The sequence below is a fragment of the Sylvia atricapilla genome, chromosome 4, assembly GCF_009819655.1.
Source record: "Sylvia atricapilla isolate bSylAtr1 chromosome 4, bSylAtr1.pri, whole genome shotgun sequence".
In the NCBI taxonomy this organism is placed as follows: Eukaryota; Metazoa; Chordata; class Aves; order Passeriformes; family Sylviidae; genus Sylvia; species Sylvia atricapilla.
This window is the reverse complement of record NC_089143.1, coordinates 49,628,676-49,649,534: the sequence shown is the minus strand read 5'-3', so window position 1 is coordinate 49,649,534 and position 20,859 is coordinate 49,628,676. Positions and strand designations below refer to the sequence as shown.

The following is a 20,859-nucleotide window of genomic DNA, read 5'->3' as shown; positions in this document are numbered from 1 at the left end:
GCCCGGCACGCCGCCGCCAACGGCTCCGGGGGGCGGGGCCGGGAGGCGGGGCCAAGGGCGAACGGGCGGGGCCGCGGAAGGAAGGTTCTGGGGTTGCCCGCGGCGCCGCCGCCTCGGGAGCGCTGCGCGGCTCTTCCTGCCCTCGGCTCCTGCGGCTTGAGGCGGCTCCGGAGCTCGGCGGCGGGCGCGCACCGCTGACGGCGGGTCCCGCCCCGTCCGCCTCCCCGCGAAATGGCGGCAGCGGCCGGATCTAGGTCCGCCTGCTGACGCGGGGCGCCGTGTTCCTCCGCGCGTCAGCTGTCTGTCAGCGCCGCGGAGGGGTCACCGCCCGCCGCCGGCAGCGGGGCCCTCGCCCGCCGCGGCGCCACAGTGGCCGGAGCGGGGCTCGGCCGTCCCGGCGCCTGGGGAGAGCCGGCGCTCCCCCGGGCACGGCCGTCGCGGGAGCGCCTGGGCACGGAGCGAGGCGGGAGCCCAAAGCCATGGGATTTGCCCCGTTCGCCGCCGTGCGAGTGACGAAGCTAAAGCTCTGCTCTTGCCCAGGAAGAGCGCAGGCCCGGTCTGAGGATAGCGGGCCTGGACGCTTCTTTTAGTCGCGTATTGGCACACGCAAGGATACCAAACCAAGTGTCTCAGTATGGGGGAAAAATATCACCAAAGGGAAGATACGGTGACGTGGACTGTCAGTACAAGGGCCAGACGCATCAAAGGGAATCATATAATCATTTAAATTGGAAGTGACGTTTAAAATCATAAAGTCCAACTATCACATGGCATTACCACTGTAACCCCTAAACCGTATGACCCAGCGCCAGTTACAGACACCTTTTATCATCTCCAGGAACGGTGACTCTACCCCCTTCCTGGGCAACCTATTCCAATGCCTGACCACCTGAACATTGAAAATCATTATTCTAATATCTAATTTGAAGCTACCCTGTCTCACCTTAACGCCATTTCCTCTAGTTCCCTCACAGCAGGCAGTCTAGAAGAGACTGACCCTCACCTCACGACAACCTTCTAGGTAGTTTGAGAAAGTTATGAGGAATAAAAGTTTTATTTACAGTGATACAATCTGTGACGCTTGCAGCTTCTTGGAGGCTTTTTATTTTGTGCAGCAAGGGCCAACAGATCACTCTCAGCCAGGTGTTGTTTGTTTTTTTTTCTCACAGTAATAAATTGTGCAGGTTTGTGCATAGGGAAGGACTCCTACCCCATTTCTGTGAAACAAGAAGAGAAAGATTACCTGACTGCCCTTCAGCTGTAATGATGGGATGTATTAGAGTGACAGACATGGCATTTGCTCTCCAAGGGGAATGTCCACATAATTGCACTTGGACTCAGTTTGTGTTTGTTATAGTGCCGTAGTGTTAGTTGCCTTGCTAAGATACTACTGTTGGTCTGGAGAAGGCAGCATATTCAGAAAAGCTTACTGTGTAACAACATTTTCAGTATGAAGCTTGACAATAGGCAGTAGTGGATTATGAGAGCAGTGGAGGGGTTTATTACTTTTACAAATGGCACTGTAGTACGACTGCTATAGTTTTTTAACACTGGTATTTATAGGCTAAGGAGAAAACAATGCCTTGTACTTGTAAAGTCCAGTTATGTTGCTATGATCTCCTAAACCAATCCTAGCAACTTCCTTATGTAGCCTTCATTTTATGCTTATTCTTTTAATTGTACTGAACAGCATGTTCAGGAAGTGTAATTCCAAACTATTTGATTTTCATTCTTATCATCTTAGTCAAGAGTATTGCTGAGGAACACCTGCCTGTTCCTGTTTTGGATTACGGATGCTACTAAACTGCTCCAAATCACCAGCGTGTCTATCTTCGTACCACAGACATGTTCTTCTGCCTTGTAAATTGCTCAGAAACTTTCTGAGCTTCATTATTGTTTGTCATCTCAGAAGATGTAGCTACTTGGCAGTATTCCAGTTCTACATTTTGTAATTATTATTTGACATTAATGACCTCTAATATGACTTTGTATTAACATTTTTGATCAGACTTGTGATTCACATTTTCTATATAATGAAAGAAATTAAGAACAGCACAAACATACTGTTGACAGTGTGTTATTTCCCTGCTAATTTAAGACAACAGGAATTGTTAATCTGGTAAATCAAGTTTTGTTACATGTTAAATTCAGTATCTCCATTAGCATTTGACCCCCAAGAGAATTTAAAATTTATTGGATAGCTCTTGTTTAGAGCCATTGCTCAGAAACAGATTTGCAAATTTTATTTTAACATACTTGTTTAGGCAAACACTTTATTGCACTTGCTGGTCATTTTTTTTTAAAAAAATCTGCCCATTTAAATAATGACCTTTAAATACACTCAAGAACAAGAACAAAAAATTATGGCTCTTTTAGGAATGAAAAACAAGACATGCAGTCATAGTTCTGTGACCAGTTCTGCAAGTCACAGCACACAGTTCTGCTTGGAGAATAATATTCTTTTTATTCTCACCTCCTTTTCCTCAAATTGTGAGGTAAAAATAATTCTCTTCAGTATCTGGAAATAAATAAAACCAAATAGTTTTCTTACTTTACTGAGAATATTTGGGCAAGTAAGGCCTCAAAACCTGAATACGTTGATGTGCCTGTCAGAGAGTTTCTCAGCTTTACCACACACAGCATGTATATTCTTTTGGATAGATTCCTCATATGGTAATATAAAATGCAAGAGGCACAGATGATGGTTACTGAATAAGGGTGTTGCAACTTATTGTGGAACCATTTGTGTTTGCTTCACTTTAATTTGATTTTTGAAGCTAATCCTCAGAAGTGGCTGTAGAGAGGTATTACCATGACTAATCCTCCACAGTAGTGGAGTCGCGTTAGACTTTTAGAGGTCTATTATGCAAAATAGCTCAGTAGATGTGGCCTGGTAATAAACAGTTTGCACAAAAATACTGAGAGCAGACCAGCTCTCTTGAACCCCGTCTTTGCATTTTGTTTCTCCAAGTATGGTGTTCCAGAGCCCTCTGTGGCCAAGTGATCAACAGCCTCCAAAGGCTGGATTCACCTCCAAGGCTGCTCCCTGATGGTCCAACAGAGGAATGGATGGCCCAGCCATGAATGGAGGTTGCCTTGTTTGGCTAGTATAGCACTGTCCTTGGGGACTTGTGGGAAAAGCAGCCCAGCTTCTTAGTCTAAAGGTTGACATAGGTTACTTGTACATCAGTGTTGGTTTTTCACTTCCGCTTGCCTGAGACCAGCCAGTTTTATATTTGGAGCATGCTATTCTACCTGCTTTCAAAACAGGTGGAGCAACCAAGCTTCCTGGACACCAAGCAGCATTCCATACAGGAAGCTTCATATATCTGAGAGGAAAGGGGAAACAAGATGCAAGTGTTTTCCAAAAAGATTTGCTATTTTAGGAGAGAAAAAAAAAATTACTTTAACAAACACAAAATATCCATCTAGTCCATCCAATAGATTACTGTTAGTTCCTGTTTGGAGCACTTCAGCTCATGCTGCTGGAAAACAAAGTGAGCAACAACAACAACAGCTTCTCTCTGTTTGCATGTATTACCAGGCCTCAATTTTCTCTTCAGCATCCTGTCCAACTTGTTTTTCCTTTAATTATTGTAAATCAAGCTTGCAGCCAAATCCTTCTTTAATCTGTGCAAAACTCACCTTATTGGGGACCCTTTTGATTCAGTGGATATCACGAAGATCATAGGAGAAAGCTGATAAAACGAGATCCTTCCATTGGCTTTTCTTTAACACAGCAACAACAAAAAAAGGCTGATTTTGCCAAGTGCCATTACAAGACAGTGGAAAAAACAGGTTTGGGGATGCCACTGGGTTCCACTTGATCTGTTTCAAATTCCAAAGATGAGCAGGCCTTTCTGTGTTGCTGAGGGCTTCTCCCCTTCAATAAAGATGACTAGGTCATGCTTACAGACTTTGTAGTGCATGCTCAGTTCCCTGGCTGTTGCATCTGGGACCATTATGTCTCCTGTTAGGAAGACGTGGTAGCTTCTTTTTTTTTCTGCTGTGACCCTCCTTTCACATCTGGAGTGAAGCCCAAGGTCAGTGTGTTAGGCAGCAGTTAACTTTTTAAGAAATACCGGATAAAATACCAGATAAATTTACCAACTTGGCAAATTCTTCATCTCCCGTTGTTTCTTCAACCAGCTTCTCTGACATCTTCACTGAAACAATTTCCGAGCTAATCCACATTTCCTTTGAATTAGAAGTGCTTTTTGTCTCACTTCTAGGTCATGGAGCAAAATGCTGAGTCCCTACATCAATCCGTTTTAAGTTGTTGCAGCTTTGTGTAGGGAGTTGGAAAACTTAGTGTTTAAGTCTACATATGACTCCCAGTGAAACCCTGGAATGCTAAGTTTTCATGGCTTGCACAGTCATGTGGGATTCACAAGAGCATAGAACACAGTAACTTAGACCAAGATAAAGAGACTGAAGTCTCTCACAAAATCTTCTGGTCTTCAGGATTTTGTTTAGCACTTCACTATTTGGCACTTTTTTATCTTCATAGTGACAACACAGTTTTCTTTCCATTAAAGATTCTTCTCTTCTCTTGAAATCCTTCCAGAAAATAAGAGCTATTTTACAAGAATAAACATATGACAACATAAAATCCTTTATGCTATTTTCACAGACCTAAGCAACAGAATCTCTGAAAATCACTACAGGTTATTTATTAGTATGCATACAGAATATTCCTTTTTTTTTTTCCCCAGCAAAATTACCGTTTGATCTAGATGAAAAATATATCCCTGTCAAGTCACCAGCAGTTTTTATCAACAAGAATGTTCATTTTCTGTGCTGATTCAGCTCTATGGATATTGAAGCATGAAAGTCAGATGAGCATGGTGTAAATATGATGCCCGATTTGAAAACCAAAAATTTTTGTTGTCGTGCATTTACTAACTACCTCTGTTTTCTTCTTTTGTATGAATTCTTTACATGCCAGAATAAACATAGATAATATAAACATACATGGCAAAATAGTAGGGGTGTGGAGGGCTAAGCACTTATCCACTGTTGCTAAAATAAGGTAACACAGGCAGAATTCAGCAGGCAAAACCCCTCTCTGGAGCAACTCAGGAGTTTTATCAATTTCAGGAGGCCAGGGTACATCGGTTGGTACATCAGTACCCTTGTCAAAAAGGTGTTTCATGGTGACCTACTTTACCCTGTCCCTTTGAAGGTGGTTGCTTTTCCTTGTTATTCCTGTTTTTTGTCCCCTCAGGCTGCCTTCAGACTGCAAGCTAAGTCTGTGCGGGTTACACTGCTACTGAAAATGACCAAGCTGTTAACAGCAGTTTTCAGCAGTAGGTAATTTGACCTATTGTGTTTACTAAAGGAGACATCAAAGGATTCTCTGGAGCGCTTTCAAGATATGTCTATTTTTATTACTTTGATGTAATTGATTACTAGCCAGATTTGGACCATCCTAATTCAGTTGCTACTCCAGTGCTTGTTCCAGGATGCAAATGTACTAAGCAAACCACAAACTTTGAGGAGTTTTTGGGTTTAAGAAAGGATCTCACAAGTGTACTTAATAGGCTTTAAAAATTGCTAGTTCAGATAAAATGTTAATGCTTAAAGGTAGTTACTCAAACAGGCCAGTTAAGGTGTTTCACAGCCTCCCCAGTATGGGCACAGCTGTTCAGGGGTCACAACAGGCTTCAGGTTGATTGAAGGGCAGGCTTCCATTCACTTGCCCAGCTACATGCAAGGTACAATTTTCACTGTTTGACTAGAGGTACAGGGAATTAGTTAGCCTGGGCTAATCAGGACACTGATGGTGTACTTCATACACTGAAATATAAACTGCCTTTTATCTCAGTAGGTTTCCCTGCAGAGATCAGCCACTGTTTCCAGAAGACCTGGGGCAGAGACCCTCACTAAGCTAGGAGCCCTAATTCCATTGATGTCACAAATGGCCTACAGCAAACTCCTTCTCCTGGTCTTGTCTCCTTCTTCTGAGCCAGCCCTGCTGGTGAATTCCCGTATGTGTAGCTAAATAAACATTACACTTCAGCAGAGGCAGCAGGTTCACTTACTGTCACTCTTCATTTAGAGTTTTTTTTTTCTCTTGAACATTCTTTCTTTCTCTTTTGTTTTTCCCTCATTGTGTTTTATACAGAATAATGCTGTTAATTTCTGGAGAAATTATTACAGAATCTTGTAGTGTGTCTAATTGTGTTTGTGTTCTAATTGTTTGATGGTGTATTGACTTAATTTAATGATTTAAGAAAATAAAGTCCACAGAAATACTTCAGGGTTTTTTTGTTTAGTTGGTTTGTTTGTCTTTGACCTGTCAGGAGTATATGCTGTTTATTTAGACAAGGGATTTAACTAGCCAACTATCATTGGAATGACAAGTCATTTTACTTATCTTTCTGTCCTTTTGAGCAAATTCCTCTTTAAAGATTTGCCTGATCTTTTTTCCTTTGGTATGTTCCAGTTAACCATAAGGTATCCAAGAGCTTACTTAGGCCTCAAATATCCAGGTAATTACAGCCAAATATATCTCTTAGAAGGATGGTGTATTATCCTTGTTTGCTGTCTTATTGTAATTTGGCAAATATTGTTGATGTCTCTAAGTGGCCAGTACTGAAATTAGCCAGCTATTTTATCATGGTTAAGGTGACGGACCAGGACAGTATTTCTGAGAAGGTGGGTTGTGACAGACATGGTAGTAATGAAATATGGCCAAGTGTTGTCAAGTTGCTGAAAATTTTGCAAATCATAAAGCAAAGACAACTTGACCTGTACTCCTGCTGACTTTTATTCTTCAAGGGCAAGCGTGCTTGTCAGTTTTTCAAGAAATACTACATGGATTTGTCACTTTTCCAAGCAACAAATGTGCATCTGTTTTTATAAAGACAATGAGGACTGCAAATATTCTGGTTTGTTTTGCTTTTGAAAATGGAATATCATCTAGTTAAAAAAAAATACCCCCTGAAACATACTCACTTAAGGAGTTGGTAGTGGAATCCAAGATACTAATTTTCTCAGTCATAGCGATGTAAAATTCAAAATAACAGCAAAAAAGATAATTTCCTTCCTGACTACTTGGTAGCTTATCTTAAATGATTTTATGATCTCCATTTAGCTCCTATAGAAGAAAATCACTGCTACAGTAGAAATGGAGGACTCAGGTACTTGGAGACTAAATGATACCCTTACCCATTCATCATTCAGAATATTTGACAGTATCTAATCGTGTTGGACAGGCAATTTGAGGGACTATGTGCATCAGTGGTTTCTACTATACTTGTTTCCTGAATAATCAAAACATTCCTGTCCCTGAAACTGCCAAAATAGCTCACACAAAAGTAAACAAAAACAAAAACACAAAACAAAAACAAAAATAAAAAACCACCCCAACTAAAAACCCCTAACCCAAACAAAAAAACTAAACAGAAATAATTTAATTCCTCTTGGGAAATCAGCTTAAAACATTCTGAAGTGTTTTAATAAATTAACTACAGACACTATCACAAAATCAGCTTTTAATAAAAGACGTTCTGTTCTAATAAAAAGGGGCACTAGGATCTTTTCATAGTTTCCAAAAGCACTCTCCTAGCATGTTGTTCAACATGAATGCCTCTTAATTATCACGTACCTTTCACAGCCATTAGGATTACATTTCCTGAAAAGTAAGTTCTGTAAATTTGGGGATGATATATTTATATCCCACATTTTGTGTTAGTCACTTTTTTCCCCTTTGAATCAGCAAAGAAACCATCTTACTAAAAAAAAATAAATTTACAGACCTTACAGGTCTGTGCACTGGGATGGAGTACAGAAGTTATATAAATTTCTGGCAATATCTTGAAAAGTAAATGAGGAAGTAACTTAAAAATCTAGTGAATAGCCAACTGTATAGATCTAGAAGTGCATTGTGCTATAACTGAGTTATGGAATGTCTGGGAAAAAATAGAAAAGAAAAAGCATTAGTAGTACAGGCATAAGTGAGGCTGTATTAATCTTATTTACCAACTGAAATACTATTCCATGTCATTGCCTTGGAATCAAGATAGCCACTTTTTCCTTGCTTTCATCTCCATCTGTTGGACATACACTTGTCTAAATTAAAGAGGCATGGTGTTTTGGGGTTGAGGTTTTTCTTTTACTCCTCTTTATTCTTGCGAGATGACGGAGAATCAGAATGGGTTACTGCCAGTGCCAGACCTGGCTAACCTTGAAAAGGGGAGCCAGGCTCAGAAATCTCCTCAGCGCTGTTGTTGCCCAGCCGTCTGCGAAGGGATGGCAAACTGCTGTTTCACTGCAGTGCCACTGGGCATTGTGACACAGGAAGAACTTAAGAGCAGAGTGCAGTCCTATAGCAGAGATCATCTACTCTGTCCTCAGCAGGAAAGCTGTTAGTTTTCTGTGCTATAATTAGCCAGTTACCAGAGCACGCACATTACTACGTCACAGGAATTAATCTTGTGGCATTCTTACCTTTGCCTTCCAAAATGAAGGAAATATCTTTCAGTGACAGCTCTTAGGCCAAGAGTAAAGTACTAAGGGAAAAAATATATCCTCAGATGTAGATATCCTCAAGAGTAGACAGTCGTCACTCATCAATGCAGTTTAAAAAAGGTGAGTGGTTTGCTGCTGAGAATATACTGACATATATATATATAGCTTCTTGTCCCCAGAATTGCCATCATGAGCACAGCTTGTAGTGTTTTGATAGTGGTTTTACTTCACATCTGTTCATTTAACAGTGTGTACTTCCCAGATCATGTCAGCTTTGTCCTCTGTAAGTCCTTTAGTGAAGGGGAGGATGTATCTGTTTTCCATCACTGCAGCTTCCTCCCAGGGGACAATCTGGAGATTTTGCAGTCTGGTTTATTGCAACAAATCAGGCAGAACCTGCTACAAATCAATAACTTATCTGGTCTCTTATGAACATTTTAGTGAATCCTAAGGATACTTGTTCTGATTTGAGCAAAACTTGTGAAATAGCAGTTCCCTGGAAGCTAATGAAGTTTCAAATCTATGCAAGTCTGTATGTGATCAGATTATTCTGGATCTTCATGAGCAGTAGGTACTGGATCAGCTACCTAATGTGGATGGAAAGACTGGGTGATTTGTGCAATGGGTCAAAATTTAAAATCATTGCAATATCAAATTTACTGTGTACTTTCTTGTGCATTGTTAGTGTTACTTGACTGATGTTTTTTACAACAGTTGTGTGTCATACAACTTATTGCTTTCTATGTTTTAAATAAACGCAATTTCAGCTTAGGGTAACTGAGTGGATATTCACAGCTTCATCTTCTGCTATTCCTGCAACTGTTAGAGTAGCTGTAGAAACCACTCCCACTATAACCAGTTAATAAAAAGACAGCTACAGCCTGGAAAAACCCATATAATGCAAGTAGAAAGTAACTGGACTTTGGCTGGGGATATCTGGGAAGTTAGCTCTGAATACACTTATTTTTTCTTGAGCTGGGGATTTATTCAACTTTGTTTTATGCCCAACTCATGGGTAACATTTCCCACTCCCCAGCAGTAGCGAGAGAGAATGTAATTAAAGTGCTAAACCCATGGCTGAGAGTGATCAACACATGGCATTTTTCTTGAATAAATAAAATCAGTGTCTATTGTTCTGTTCTCTCATGCACAAAGTTGCCATGTTGGAACCTGATGCAATTCTTAGAAGTCTTGCCATTTTTCTTTATATTCTTGTTTTAATTCTTTTCAAAATTAATTCTCTACAATTTCCAACCATAAGTGCCATTCTAAGCTGCAGAGATTTTTAAAATTCAACAATAATACATGCTGTTAGGGAGACATTGCAGTTACTTAGGCAATTATGATAGCACCTCCTTTCAAAACATAATGGTTACCTTGCAAAAATTCTTGGACATTAGCTAGATTAGAAAGTAATATCATGCTCATTTTAGTAATAATTTTATAATATGAACATTATGCTATCACAGGATTACCCTACTGATTTTGTTACAAATGTGATTTGTTTCCTTAACTTATTTTTCTCTTGAACACTTTGCCTGCCATGGACAGGTAGCTGTTTTCAGTAAACACCAGCAGAAGCCACTCAAGGTGCCAGGTCCCAGAGCCAAGTGAAAGCACAACTGTCTCAGCCTTCTCCTCTGGGCAACTAAACCTCTGGATGTAAAAATCTGAAATAGAAGCCTAACCTGTGTGCAGTCCAATTGTAACTTGCTTGCAACGTTCTTGTGCATAAAATACAGGAAAGTAACTGTATTTACATGGTCTTATGTCCAATTTTAAGCTAGTCTGCTTAGTTTTTGAGATGAAATTATTTAATAGCTGGATATTGACAGTGCTGCATAGCTAGTTGATGGAGATATTGCATGAAGTGAATCACAGTCCCTGCAGCTCTTCTGGGGTGTAATGATTGTGCTTGCTTTTGGGGAAGTGGGAGAGAGAGATCTTTGCATACAGCAGGAACAGCATTTCACACCCCATTGTGAAATGATTCGAGCTCCAAGGGAGAGATCTAGCTTCCTCCTCAACAGGAGACTTGTGTTTGCTGATCACAGAAGCCAGCCCTTCAGTGAGAGTGTAGTTTTTAGTTAGCAGTAGTACTTTAGCCTGCTGCAGAGATTATTCCAGGTGGTCAGTTTGGAAATGGTAATATCAATTCCAAGAAAAGGGTTGAAACAACACCAGACATCCTCTTGATAGAAAGCTCATTACCATGAAAGAGTACTGAGGAAATTACTGTGCTATTTAGGCTTGTTTTACTGATGTAAAAACAGTGTGTCTGCTGCCTCAGAAGATACTATCTTTTATCCTTACTGTTATATACTTGGTAAAATAAAATAAATAAATGTAATTTATATATGTTCTTCTCCTTTGCAAATCTCACATGTTCTAGACAGACCAGTAAATATTATCTCATTTTACAGCTGAATTAAGGGCAGAGGGGAAAGGAGCAATTTTTGAAGGGTAACAGAAGGAGGAACACAAACAGATCCTTTTCATCTATCCTCAGTCTGTTGGACCAGGACCAGCCAGGCTGTGGATGCTGAAGGCAGATCTTATTTCTGCTGTGAACTGGACCAGTGCAGCGATGTTGTAGTGACAAAAACAAATTCTGCCAAAACTCATTTGCACCACGAACTTTTCTACCATTCTTATCAAAGCATGGGCTGGTTCTCATTTGGGTGATGCTTGGGGAATTCCATGTCAAAGACCTGAGCTAGCCCTAACGATGGAGATCTCTTCATGTGGGCTCCATGCTCCATTTTATCTGTCATGTTCTTGCTAGATAAAAATCCCTGTGATAGAGGATACCTAGTGCTGAAAGCAATATTCATCTCTCCATACAGTGACCTAGGTTCTGTTCAAGTATCTATGTTTAGGCTTTTTGTGCTGCTCTTTTATTACAGCAACTTCTACATATCCTCCCAATACCAGGGTTTCAGTGGCAAAATTTAGCATGAAACACACAGAGGCAATCTCTACTTTTTAATAGCTCACAGACTGAAACTAAATATACAAGAATGAATTGTTGCATGTTACTCTCCCTCCCCACTAAAAAAAGTGAGAGAATTTTCCAGATGCCAAACAATATTGATATTTGAGTTGAAAAATACACTGAAAAAATCCTGAAGAAGCAATCTGCCTCTGGAATAAGTATGTCCACCTAGGGTGTTAAACATGTAACAGAAGGAAGATGTCACTTGCCTGCTAAATCTCCTAATGTTGACTAATCTTAAGTTCTGAAGCAATAATATGGTCCCTGGAGATGGATTAATGTGTAAACCCCTGTTCTTTCCTGCAGTACTGAGCAAGCCTGAAGCTTACATTTTCCACCCTAAAGCAAACAGGAAGTCTGCAGCCAAATTGCAGGGTGAACATACATCTCCTGTGCTCTGGCTCAAACTGAATTTCTAAAGACCACTTTTCCCTTCTGCTTTGGTTAAGCATCTCATTCAGGTTTCATTTTCTTTATAGGTTTGCCGTAATCTATGACTTTCAGACTTTGATATACCAAACCTATCCATGACTCATGTCAGCTGATCCTTACACAACAGGAGGGGTACAGGGAGAGCAATTCCTCTCTGCAACATTTGCAGATGGACTTGCAGTGCAGCACTGATCAAAGGCAGCACAGCAGGGCTCAGGAGTTTCCCCAAAATGTCAGCTGTGCTCCCAGCATCCCGAGAAGGCTGAAAGAGCAGAAGAATTTGGGGAGGCGAGGGTAGGACAGAGGTTCTCTACTTCAGTGTGAAGCTGTTTGAATTAAGCATGGAGTATTTATTTACCTTATGTATTCTTCCCTCAGAAAGTCTCACAGGTACCATCATGACATCTGATATATCATTTTTTACAGGAATAACCAAGTGTTTTACTCTTTCATTATCTTGTCTAATAGCCAGCATCTGCTTAGAAAAGAAGGAATCATCTTAGGACATCAGACACAGTCATTACATTGATAAATTTAGGTGAGGTAGGGAACTTAGATACTTTGAGATTACAGGAATATTCACTAGCTAAAGATGATGATTCATCAGGAAATGTTAATGTAGGGTCAGAGGTAGAAAAGTAATAGACCAGAAACACAAATGAATTGGATTTATCCTAAACTAACCTTCCCACATTTTTCAGCAGGAAAAGTGCAGTTGATTTGGGCAGATATGGTGGGATTTCAGTATGCTGAGGGAGGAGGGAGAACTGTGCTTCAGTCAGGATCATGTAAGGAAGGAGACAGCTCTTGTAGGATTGCGCTGCTTCAGCTTTCCTTCACATGCTTTGTGCTATGTGCTATTAGCACTTGATAGATCACTTAGGGTAGCAAAGCACCTTGAACCAAATGGTGTTGTAATGACCAAGGGATTAACATTAGAGTCTCCAGGTCTGGATGGATTGTCTACATTGACTCAGAACAGCTACATGCTTCCCACTTTTTCATCTGCCTCTGCAGAGGATTTTCTATGACAAAAAATGACCAGTTTCCTAGACACAACAATGAAGTGAAAACAAACAAATGAACAACTGGAAGTGATAGGTGTTGTTCTGTGCGAATTATTGCCAAACACGAGGTGGATGGGCCTCTCCCTGTAACTTTAAACCTCTCAGCACTCATGTTATCCTACCTCATTCACATGAAGAAAAATTTTCAGTCTTTTTACTTCAATATTTATAAGACCATCAACATGGAATACAACTTGAATGCAGCAGGTTGATGACAGGTAATTACATAACACCTGTAAAGCACAAGCCATATATCATTCCCTACGGTCCCTGACGTCCCCAGCTGTCCCCGCCCTTCCAGTCCCGTCCCGTCCCGTCCCTTCCCTTCCCCGCCCGCGCGCCCCCTGGCGGCGGGAACTCTCCGCCCTTCCCCGCGCCGCCGGCAGCGCCCCCTAGCGGCGCGCGGGGGCCCGACTGTGAGGGCGCGTGCGCAGCCCCACCCCGCGGCGCGTGCGCGGCGGGCGCATCCCGGGTCGGCGCGCGGGGGGACGCGGCAGCGGCCGGCAATGGTGCTGGAGACTCTGGCCCGCATCGTCAAGGTCCAGCTGCCCGCCTACCTCAAGCGCCTGCCGCTGCCCGAGAGCGTCGGCGGCTTCATCCGCCTCACAGGTAGGCGCGGGGAGCGGGACCCCCTTCCCGCCCCGGCGGCGCGGGCGGTCCTGCCTGGGATCGGCTCGCACCCCGCGCTCCAGGCATCGCTGGCTGACTCCCGGCCGCGGGACAGAACGGGGAACCCCAAACCTGGGACTGCTGCAGCAGGGGGATGACCCGACGGGTGTCGGTGCCGTGTGGGGCAGGGGGAGCTGTCAGATGAAGTGCAGGGACGGAATAAAACGTTCGCGTCTGAAATTCCTCTGGGAACCAATGCCGGGGTGTCAGAGGCCGTGCGCCGAGACGGATTGGAATTTAACCAGAGGCCTAAAGCACAGCCTCTTCCTCTTCTTCACAGCGTCTGAACCGAGTTAAACCAAAGAAACCGCTTTCTGGGAACCTGCCACAATACATATAGTTAGGGTAGTTTTTCTAATTTAGAGATTTATCTAAGTATTTTCTGCGTGAGGGAGTAGAAACACCAGTTCATTGATTGTAGCCGTGTCACAGAATGAAGAAGAAAGGAAAGTGAGTAGTGACGACTTGTGTGGGTGCTCAGTACTTCGCACACTGAGGCTCGGCGGTGATAACACAGGCGGGCCCTCAGGCAGTGTACGGTGACGGGATTAGTTCGGTGACAGGAAGGAAGGAATGCTCTCCAAGGAAAGTAGAAGTCGAAAAAGTTATCCAAGTGCAGAATCAACCTTAATATCTTGCAGCACTAACACCATGACTGTAATAGTGTTGGAAAATTGTTAAATTTAGAACAGGCAGTTTATTTAAAGCTGGCTTTGAGCACTTCTTTTTTTTTCCCAGCATGTTCATGCTGCTTGTGAACTGCAAGTCTCATTATCTTCCTCAGGAATAATCAGATCTCTTCTGATTTAATGGTTCTTCCACAACTACTCTCTCATATGAAAAAGCTGTTAATTATATTTACCAAATAGAAATTCAGCTGCTACAAAGTTGGGAGGTAAGGGAACATAAACTACAGAACAATGCATCTTCTCCTATTTCTAGTATTTGGCAGTTTCCTAATGAAGCCAATTGCCTTTGTAACCACAGCTTGTCTTAAAATTTGTTAAGCTTAGTAATATTTTAGTATCTTACTGCTTCACTTGTCTAACTGTGTCTTTCTGTAACAGGATTCTATTTGTACAGTCTCTGTACTCCTAATGTGTAGTAGTAATGTGATTTATTCTGAAAACCTCTGAAAGGTTTTTTTGGTCTGTAGACCAAAATCAAGATTTTGGGGTTTTTACATAGTATGATCAGTGGGGGAGAACTGTTTTGTTTTCACATTATTTACCCCATTGACTTCGAGGTACTTCCTCGATTTTGGAGAGAGGGCAATAAGCAAACAACTGACTTCTTAAGTGTAGACCAAACATGTGAAATGTCAGTCTCAAAAATATTAAACAAAAGTAAAAGAAGGAGCTGAGTCAGAAACTGCTTTTGAGAACTGGTAGGATTTAATGAGCATACCTGAAAACTCCACTGCCTCTAGTTCTTAGTGATCTTTTTTGATGGACTCTAAAAACGGGAGACAAAGGTATATTTAAAAATACATGGCTATAGAGAGAACATTCTTACATTTTAATTTTTTTTTCAGTAGCAAGGTAGACTACTATCTGCTGCCATGCTTATACATCTTCCTCCCAGGGTGAATATAAATGAAAATGAAGAGAAAAAAGCAAAACTGTACATGTGCTTCAAGTTATGGCATAGGGTAGATGCAACACAGTGAGATTTTTGAGAAGGATATTGCAGGACACTGCATCCTAGGCACTTAAATTAAAAAATTACCATCTCAGCATGTAAAGGTTATTGAAAGTCATTGAAACGTCATTGGTCAGTGAGGAGTCGTGTACTTACTTGCACGCAGAGCTGCTGTCAGTCTTAAGTTTCATTTGAGAAAATTGCTTGAGCAAGTGCTGCCTCTTCCATGTTGTTGTGGTCTTTGTCCTGTCCTAAAGTTACAATCCTCTAAGAGCAGGGGATTCCCAGTCCTGAGGTTATTTTGCAGTGAATTATCATTAGGGAAAGACTGTTAGACAAGAGAGAAAATTAATGTTCCCTTTTGTGTTTGCAAGTATTACAAATTACAAAGTGCATTATTTGGCAATTGACATACTTTGCTTCTTTTTGGAAAGTGAGAAATAACATTGGTCTAAAAACATTTAAAGTGCAGTAATATTTGCCCTTTATTGGCATCTGTTGAATTTTATCAGGGACCAGCACTATGATACACTGGGCAGCATAGACCTTGTTTGCAAATGCAGGCCAGAATCCAGATTTGGCACAGTGCAGTCTTTTCTTAACTCTTTTATTGCTTCTGTTAACTCTCATTAGCTTGCAGACAGATGCAACTTCAATTCCTGTCATGCATCAGCTGTAGAAACAACAGACCAAAAGTATATGGAGCACCTTGTTTTTTTTATAGGATATTGTACAGTGTTCTGGTTAAAGATCTGAACACCTGTTGTCTGTTTTGACCTTATGAAACCAGAATGAAAAACTGCATGTTTGAAGAGAAAGTCTGTTAACGTCCAGTGCATGTAACCTTCACATAACCTCCTGAAGGTAAAAGCAGCAAGAGGAAGGAAAGAATGTTTGACCTTAGGTTTGAAAGTGGATATCTAAATTATCACGCTGTGCTGCTCAGAAGCCTCTTTCAGTGTCTTGTCTTTGCTTCTTTAGCCTTCCCTTCTCAAGTTCAGTGAAATGAACAGTGTTGTCTCATGCCAGCGTTGCTTTTTGTCCTGGAAGATGTCATTCATATGGCATAGACATTCACCTCAAAATAGCAAAGAACCAAAACCAGGATTGATCTGCTTATTAGTTCTGAAGAGAATATAATTAGTAAATTAGTAAATGTAAAGAGAATGTAAATTGTAAATAGTAAATGCATGAAGAATGTAATCAGAAAATATACAAGTACAGTTCCAATATTCCTTTTGACTGGTAGTTAATACTTGTTAAAATTTTGTTTTGCAGTTGAGCTGTTACTCTAAGAAGCTGCTTTTGGGTCTGCATTGGGTTATTTCCACAAAAAGTAGCTGACACATAAGTCAAAGATACGAAAGGAGTAGTTGATGGAAGACAAGCAGGGAATACCTGCTTTGATTTTCCTCTCAGTGGCTGGTCTGTACCTTTGTTCATAGTGTATGTGTTTCTTTTGGTTTTGGACATGTTACTGTCGGATTAAAAATTAAGACAACCTCTCCTTGAAAATACTTGCAGCCTCAGCTTCTTAGAATTCTCTGGTTTCCAATACTTTCCAGGACTTATCTTTGGGATTGGTCTCTATGTAACACTACTCTTCATTTCTGTCTCCAAAGTCTGCCTCTCCTCATGCAGTAGAACTGATAAAGAATCTCCAGAATCAGAGTAATGGCTGAATTCTGAGTTGTCAGCTGGGAAAATAAAAAGTCTTGTGAAGGGCCCTACCTCTGCTTCAGAAAGATATGAATGGCTTCACAACCAGAGCAGTCCACACTTGCAGGAAGACATCATTGCATTAGTTTGGATGAAGGTTTTTCCCATCCCTGCTCACCCAGCCTAAAGATCTCTGACAGTGTCTTGTATCTTGTGCGTTAAAACATTATCACATTGATTTTTCCGTTTAAACGTAAGAGCTTCAGGCAGTCATTTGGCAATAACACGCCAGTTTATGATTAGTGTACACATGAATATAACTGGGGGCTGTCCAGAGACTCCCAGATTAAAAGTAAGCAAAGAATTTACTGGCTAGTGAAGACAAAACTATTTATCAGCAGTTATCTTGGTACAAATATTAAATAATTACTATCCTAAATAATATCCTTGTATGTCCTATTAATGTTTATTTCGAATTTCCCTTCTCAGAGGTTATAGGTGTCATATTCCTCTTCCACTTAAGTGAACCCAACTGGCTGTGAGTAATACACAGACATGACCACTGTTCTGGTTTTGATCCTGTACCAGAGTGTTAGATGTGTCCTTCTGTGTCAGTCTTAGCCCAGTTCACCACACACTTGATAGATGCCCTTGGTCCTGGTGTGCCTCTTGGAATGTCTGTTCTGTCTTGGAGTTCAGAGGAGTGGATTTGTAGGAATCCACGTTTTTACCAACAGTCAGGTTAAATATAAAGTTTGGAATTTTTTTTTTCAGTGACCAAATATTTTTCCTCTCTTTTGAAGTACACTTCAAGTCAGTCCTTCAGATGCATTTGGATTCCTGATGGAGTGTTCTGGAAAAGTAATGATAGAAAAGGCAAACAGGCACTGCTCTCCAGGAAACTCCTGATTCTGTGTAGCTGAAAACATTTAAGTATCTCAGTGTCCATTATTATTTAGGGCTTGCAGCTTGTTGGAGGAGCTAAGGAAAGTGCATCAGAGAGATTAATGTAGTGCAGTGAGTACTGGTGAATCTAGTGGACTGTGGTGTGTAAAGACTGCTGCAGGTACAGTTGGGAAATGACTGCTGAGACTTCTTGCAGTGCCTTGAGCTTTTATGCAGCTTTAACACATTTCCAGATAAATGCACTTAAAGTGGCTGTCACATCAAGGGCAACAAAGAACAAAAAATTAATCCCACAAATTATTTTCATTACATGGTCTGGTTCCAGAAAATTCAGATCCTTAAGAAAAATCCACTGGATTCTAACTGGAGAAGTATTAGCATAAAAATAATTTAGAAGAGTAAGTTGATTAGTGTCTTGTCTTAAAAAGTGCTTGTGCAGCCATTTGTGCTCCAGCTTTTATACTTTTTTCTTTCGCTTCTAAAATATTTTTAAACTCCCTTCTGTATGAGCGTTTAGATTTAATATATTCTCCAGAAATTTAGAAAAATGCTCTTAAATTTTAGTGCACCATGGTATTTAAATTGTACTGGAGTATTGTCACAGCATGTTTTACGGGAAAAGTGGGTCCACCTTACGTATATGGATAGTCTATGTTTTTTATATATATATATATATATATATATAAATGCCAATTACTGATGCATTTCTTAAAAGGTCCAGTAAGTCTTCTCTCACCAGTATGTCTAGAAGATATATAATAATGTAGCAGGGCCTGCAGATCTGCAGTGGACACTTTTATTTTTTACCTGTACTCAAAAGTAGTTACTTACCTTGGTAAAAAGCAATTTTCTGTGACTTGACCTACTGATCTTCAGTGTCTTTCTTTCTCTATGTTGTAGAAACAGGTTGCAGATCTCTGAGCTAACAAAGGTCTAAAAAATAAAACCAAAAAGATTGGTGAAGGTTTTGCCAGTGCTTTAGGGCTGCCCATTTCAGTAAATCTTTTATTTGTTTTGTATTCATTATCTTGCATTGAATCATCTTCTAGAGTGATGAAATTCAATATCAGATTAAATTCTAGGAGTCGGATTTTTACTTTGGCTGGGGTAAATCCTAGGACTTCATGTCTTTTTTTTTTTTTTTTCTCCTTGAGACTCACCAATGGAATCTCGTCCACCCCGAGGGCCCTGCTGACTGAGCAGTCCCATTCCATCCCCCCAGCCTAAGCCATTTGGAAGTAGCTGATGCTGCACTATCCCGGAGTGGTGTCAGGAGCCGCCCTAAATCCCACCTTATCTTTAGTTTCAGAATGGCTGCGGTTACTGCCGTTCCTGGGCGTGCTGGCCTTGCTCGGGTACCTTGCTGTTCGTCCCTTCCTCCCCAAGAAGAAACAGCAGAAGGATAGCTTGATTAACCTCAAGATCCAGAAGGAAAATCCCAAAGTAGTGAATGAGATAAACATTGAAGATCTGTGCCTCACTAAAGCTTACTGCAGGTGTTGGCGTTCCAAGACGGTAAGACATTGTGCTACTGCAGGATTAAAGACTGCATATTTTTATCAATGTTCTGGTGGTGGGTTGCTCTGTGTTGAGCTGTTGCCTTTGTCTGGAGTTGGAACATGTTCCTGAATGTTGTAGAATGGGACAAACCTATCTACATAAAGAAAGCAACTGTAGAAACTTGAAAGTAACACAGTAGGGTTTTTCTAGAAACATTTAGAGAGTGACCACACCTGAGTAGAATAAACCAAGCAAACCTGTTTTACTATTTGGAAATACATTGCAACTAATTAAAAGATAACGACTCTTATTTTGCAAAAAATAATATTTAGAAAATTGTTCATATTAGAATGAAAATAAGGCTGGGCCTGTGTTGGTGAGGGAGACTCCCATCTGGTCCAGAGCAGTGAGATGACTGGTTGGGATATTCCATATCCCCCAAATCAGCTACATGTAAATGAGTTTATTTCATCTAGCCTCAGTTTTCATTTCCTGATTCAGTTTTGAATGTCCTTACCACACTCTGGTTTTGTTCTCTTTGGACCAAAAGCTTTCCTTTTTTAATAAAAACAAAAATTTTCCCTGAACTGAAGAAGCTTACTCAGCTATTCTCACTTTGGACTAATCACTTCAGCCACTTATTTCAGCTTTTCTTGAAAAAGTACTTTCTGGTTGCAAATGACTAAATCTATTAAGAGCACTCTTACTAGGTCTACAATAAATCCATTTGTAGCTGTGATAGCTGCCTTGTTTGCTGTTCTTTCATGGAAAAGGCTTTGTCCCTGACTTTGTGTCTAAGAACTGCTATTTTAGGATCTCACAAATGGTAGCTACCCATTAACAGTGTTTGTTTTCCTTAGTGTCCTGTGCCTGATAGGAGGCAGGGAGTTTGATGTTGAACCAGGACATCACAGGAGGAACTAGCAACATTATCAGAGCACTCAGGGTGCAGGAAGAAATACAGAAATCATCATGCAACTGCTGTATAGAATTATGCTAATTCCTTGTCTATGGTTTTTTTCCAGTTTCCTGTCTGTGATGGCTCCCACAACAAGCACAATGAATTAACAGGAGATAATGTAGGTCCACTAATACTCAAGAAGAAAGAAGTATAGCAGATGTTTAATCTAGATCATGACTGATAAAAAGTCTTTTATACTGTTGTAGTTGCAAGGGACAGCGTTTTACTATGTGATTGGTATGATTTAGTTTCATGATTGCTGTAGATTTCTTTTTGGAATAAACTGCATTTAGACAGTGATGAATTTGTCACTGTTTTGGTACCTTATTCTGAGAAGAATTTTGCCTGCTTTGTAAAACTGTAAAGTACCTATCTTTGTAAATAAGTCGTTTATTTCAAGAATAAATTGACTTTCTACAACTAAGCCTTTTTTGTATAAACATAAAGTTATAAAAAATGTCTCCATTTCAAGTGATGTTAAAGGCACTTTTCTGCTGAGTTTGTTCTGCTGAGGAATCATGTTTTACTTTGCTTTTCAGGTACAAATTTAAATG

General features: G+C 40.7%; 1 protein-coding gene across 1 annotated transcript; it reads left to right on the top strand.

The window, feature by feature from the left end:
- The first annotated feature begins 13,425 nt into the window (after positions 1-13,425).
- Positions 13,426-20,725, top strand: CISD2 (CDGSH iron sulfur domain 2). The gene is made up of 3 exons (XM_066317861.1): positions 13,426-13,578; positions 19,148-19,359; positions 20,370-20,725. Exons 1-3 carry the CDS (start codon positions 13,476-13,478, stop codon positions 20,457-20,459), a joined length of 405 nt encoding a protein of 134 aa, XP_066173958.1. The 5' UTR covers positions 13,426-13,475; the 3' UTR covers positions 20,460-20,725.
- The last annotated feature ends 134 nt before the right edge of the window (positions 20,726-20,859 follow it).

Excerpts from the sequence above, each read along its gene's own strand:
- CISD2 (XM_066317861.1), top strand. The coding sequence starts at position 13,476 with ATGGTGCTGGAGACTCTGGCCCGCATCGTCAAGGTCCAGCTGCCCGCC. Across the intron at positions 13,579-19,147 it reads CGGCTTCATCCGCCTCACAG|TTTCAGAATGGCTGCGGTTA; the intron begins GTAGGCGCGGGG and ends CCTTATCTTTAG. Across the intron at positions 19,360-20,369 it reads GGTGTTGGCGTTCCAAGACG|TTTCCTGTCTGTGATGGCTC; the intron begins GTAAGACATTGT and ends GTTTTTTTCCAG.